Genomic DNA, 3,313 nt, shown 5'->3' with positions numbered 1-3,313 from the left:
CAGCGGCAGCAGCAGCAGCGCCGGCAGCAGCAGTGGCATCCGCGCGATGAGCTCCTCGCTGGGGTACTCGGGTGTGGGGGGCACGGGCGCCAGTGGGGCGGCGGGCGGGTTGGTCGGCACGACGACGGCCGCCGCCGTCACCAGCATGAGCATCTACGGTACGCTGCCGAAGAACTCGTCGATCTACTCGTACGGCGGTTCCGGCAACGCGGCTTGTGGAGGCTCCGGTGGCGGTAGTGGCGGCTTGTCGGGATTGCTGTCGGGCACGACGAGCTCGTACGGTATCAGCGAGAGGCTGCGAGCCCTCACTACCGGTGGCAGCACCGGTGGCAGCAGTCTGAGCGGTGCAGGAGCAGATGGCTCCACGAGCACCACGAGTGACGGTGGAGGCACCACCGGCTCGTCCGCTGGTGACCTCGAGGGCAGCGGGTACGACTACGAGTCGTCCGGCTTCTCGTCCGCTTCGTACAGCGGGATGGCCACGAGTGGCGCCTCGATCGGGTCCGGCGGCACCGGCGGTCTCTCGTCGTCGTACTTTAGCACCGGCAGCACCGGCACCAGCCCGTTCGCTTCCATCGGTGGTAGCGGTGCGGGGGCGGGTAGTGCGATGGACACGAGCGCCACTTACCGGGTGCAGTACGCATCCACCAATCCCTTCCTGCCCAGCTACAACCCCGGTGACGGTAGTAACGGTCGCAATGGCGATTCCAAGATAAATGACGACTCGTTCGACCTGAAGTAAGACTCCCATGACATGACCGTATCCGTATCGGTCTACCTTCTTCTTCTTCTTATCCGACCACAACCGCCGAGCGGTCTTGGGCTGGCCTCTATCAACCGGTGACCATATGGTGACAGCGGTGGGATACGAAACCCACGACATTTCTGACTGCTGTATCGGTCAACCGCCAACAGTATTAACCATAACCACACAGAACCACATCCCCGGGCCCGGGCCTTTTGTGTTGTGCTCGATCGTTTGTTGCTCCCTGGTCGCCATGTTGCTTGTGGTTTATTTCATCCGATCAGTAAGGAGACGCTACGGAGTAGGAGAACCCATTTCAACGTACCCAATCAAAAAACACCAATCCTCTGTGGTCCTCTAACCGGGCGAAACCGGGCGATGTAGAACAATCAAAAGCGATCTGCGTTTCCATGAGTAGGAGTACTGCGTTTTTCCCCCTTGTTGTTGATATTGATGTTGCGTCTAACCTTTAGAAAAAAAGAAAAAAAACACGGCGAACAGATAGGATGGTAGGATTATTAGAACGGACAACACAGTCGTACAGTACGAGGATACGCTTTAATTATCGGTGTAGGGTGAGAACAATAATGCTTGCAACGTAACGTCGGTCGTTCCGAGAAGCTCCATACAGTAATATAATCGCTACACAGCCTACTCAACTTCAACGACTGACAAATGTCGGTGAAGAAGCCCCGTGACGGTGGATCGAAGCCACCGATCGAAGAAGTAGATTAAACACTGAGCTGAGCAGGTGACGTTTGGACACTGTCGCAAAAAGGACGACTTCGAACCTTTCGGGTGTGAGCCGATTCGCTCGGGCACACCAAACCGTCTGCTGTGTTTTTGTGGGTGTACAGGGAGAAACTGACATTTAAGGATATTCAAACACACACACCCCGCAAAGCTTGCTGCGAAGATTGATTGATTTAAAGGGGATCGTCGAGGCTTCAATTTTTCAGTTGTCACTCAGGAGCTCAAGGATCCAAGTCGAGTGGGCGCGCAAGTCGATGGTAGAATTATTAGTGTGTGTGTGCGAGAATGAGAGAGAGGGGGGGAGGGAGAAGAAAAGACACTGTATGAGCGTGTGTTTGTGTGTAGTAGAATGTTAAGATGGCTGATGTGTGTGTGTAGCAGCGCGCATTGTTAAGCGAATTGAACCCAAAACGCCTTAGATTGTACGCATTTGAATTGTTTTCCGTGTTGCGTGAGCTTCAAGTGCTTCAAGTTTGATGATAGTGAACGGTCAGAGATCGGTCGGTGGGATCGCAAGGATTCACTTAGGTAGTGTGTGTACATAAGGGGGGTGACGGTCAACATTGGACTCGAGCCCCAGGGCCCTGCAGTTTGTATTAATCGCGAAACGAAGGCAACGAATTCCTATCCGTCATCCAGAGATCGCATTGATGGTGGCGCCCTCTTGCTACAGTATACTCTCAAGCTCTAGGGACGTACGATGGGTATCCGCGATCCGTAACTATACTATTGGCCCCGAAGCCAGCGAAGCGTACCCGGGCTATTATAATCCGTACGTTCGTTTTAACGCATTCTATGTCAATTTTGTGTCACACTAACTAGCACACCCAGGCAACTTACTAACAGGGATGTTTATCGGAAGCGCGCCAAGAGTTAGATTGTAGAAAATTATGCAAAATTCGCGAACGAACATACTATCTATGCTCTCCCTACACGAGCAGCAGATGCTTAAACAAACGAATTAAACAGGCATCACACATTACGTCGTATCCACTAGAGAAAGAGAGAGGGAGAGAGAAAGAGAGAGAGAGAGAGAAAGGGAGAGAGAGAGAGAGTGTAAGTCGCATCCTGGGACTTGGTGCTACGGTAGGCTACCCCATTCGTCGTCCGGCACAGCCTATTAGAAAAGTTTATCTGAAAACAGTTGGTTAGTTTGTTAGCGTGGTTCCCCCAATTCCCGAGCTATCCGTCAGGCAGTGCAATCTCAAGACTCCACCGAGCCGTCGAGAAGTGTTGCAGTTTTGTTCCTGTTATAGTACGTAGTAGTTGTAATCCTATCGCACACGATCGCTGTTTCCTTCGCATTCGTTGCCGCAAACCTGTAGTCGATAGTGTAGGATGTTTTTTTGATTTTGTCGTTATCGCGAAGCGTTTGTTCTGCCGTTTCTGTGGTTCTGTGGAAAGAGATATAAAATAACCTTCCCAATGTCCTGCGGAGTCGACCTGCGCGTCATCATGTGTCTTAGTTAAGGAAGAAAGTACCGGCGTACGTCAGACTTTCGATTGGAAAGCTTTAAGCCGACGGGGAGGTCACGCGGGAACACGATCCACACACACTCCACGGATAGGATAATTGTTTTGGAAGTGCGAGCGTGTCTCGGTCACGCGGAAATGTGGGAACGACAAACGATCCCGACGGCCGGTCCGGCCAAGAGGGTAGGGTCAACCTTTTTTCGCGTACTTATGTCAATTTGATTCGGGATACGTGGAAGGCGGCTTTACCTAGCGCTCGGCTGGAAAACCGAACCGAACTATGAATTATCTCCGTCTCTCTATCACTAACTGTTTCTCTCTCGCTTTCTCCTTCTCTGCCTG

At 52.3% G+C, this 3,313-nt stretch overlaps 1 protein-coding gene across 1 annotated transcript in view; it reads left to right on the top strand.

Moving 5' to 3' along the window:
• LOC128270235 (rho GTPase-activating protein 100F) overlaps positions 1 to 742 on the top strand; it is a 29,799-nt gene extending 29,057 nt beyond the window's left edge. Inside the window, exon 12 of the mRNA XM_053007637.1 lies at positions 1 to 742. This exon is cut by the window's left edge and continues 892 nt beyond it. Within this exon, the coding sequence (XP_052863597.1) occupies positions 1 to 742 (742 nt within the window).
• The last annotated feature ends 2,571 nt before the right edge of the window (positions 743 to 3,313 follow it).

This window comes from Anopheles cruzii, chromosome 3 (assembly GCF_943734635.1).
Source record: "Anopheles cruzii chromosome 3, idAnoCruzAS_RS32_06, whole genome shotgun sequence".
Lineage (NCBI taxonomy): Eukaryota > Metazoa > Arthropoda > Insecta > Diptera > Culicidae > Anopheles > Anopheles cruzii.
This window is presented reverse-complemented; position numbering and strand designations above follow the sequence as displayed.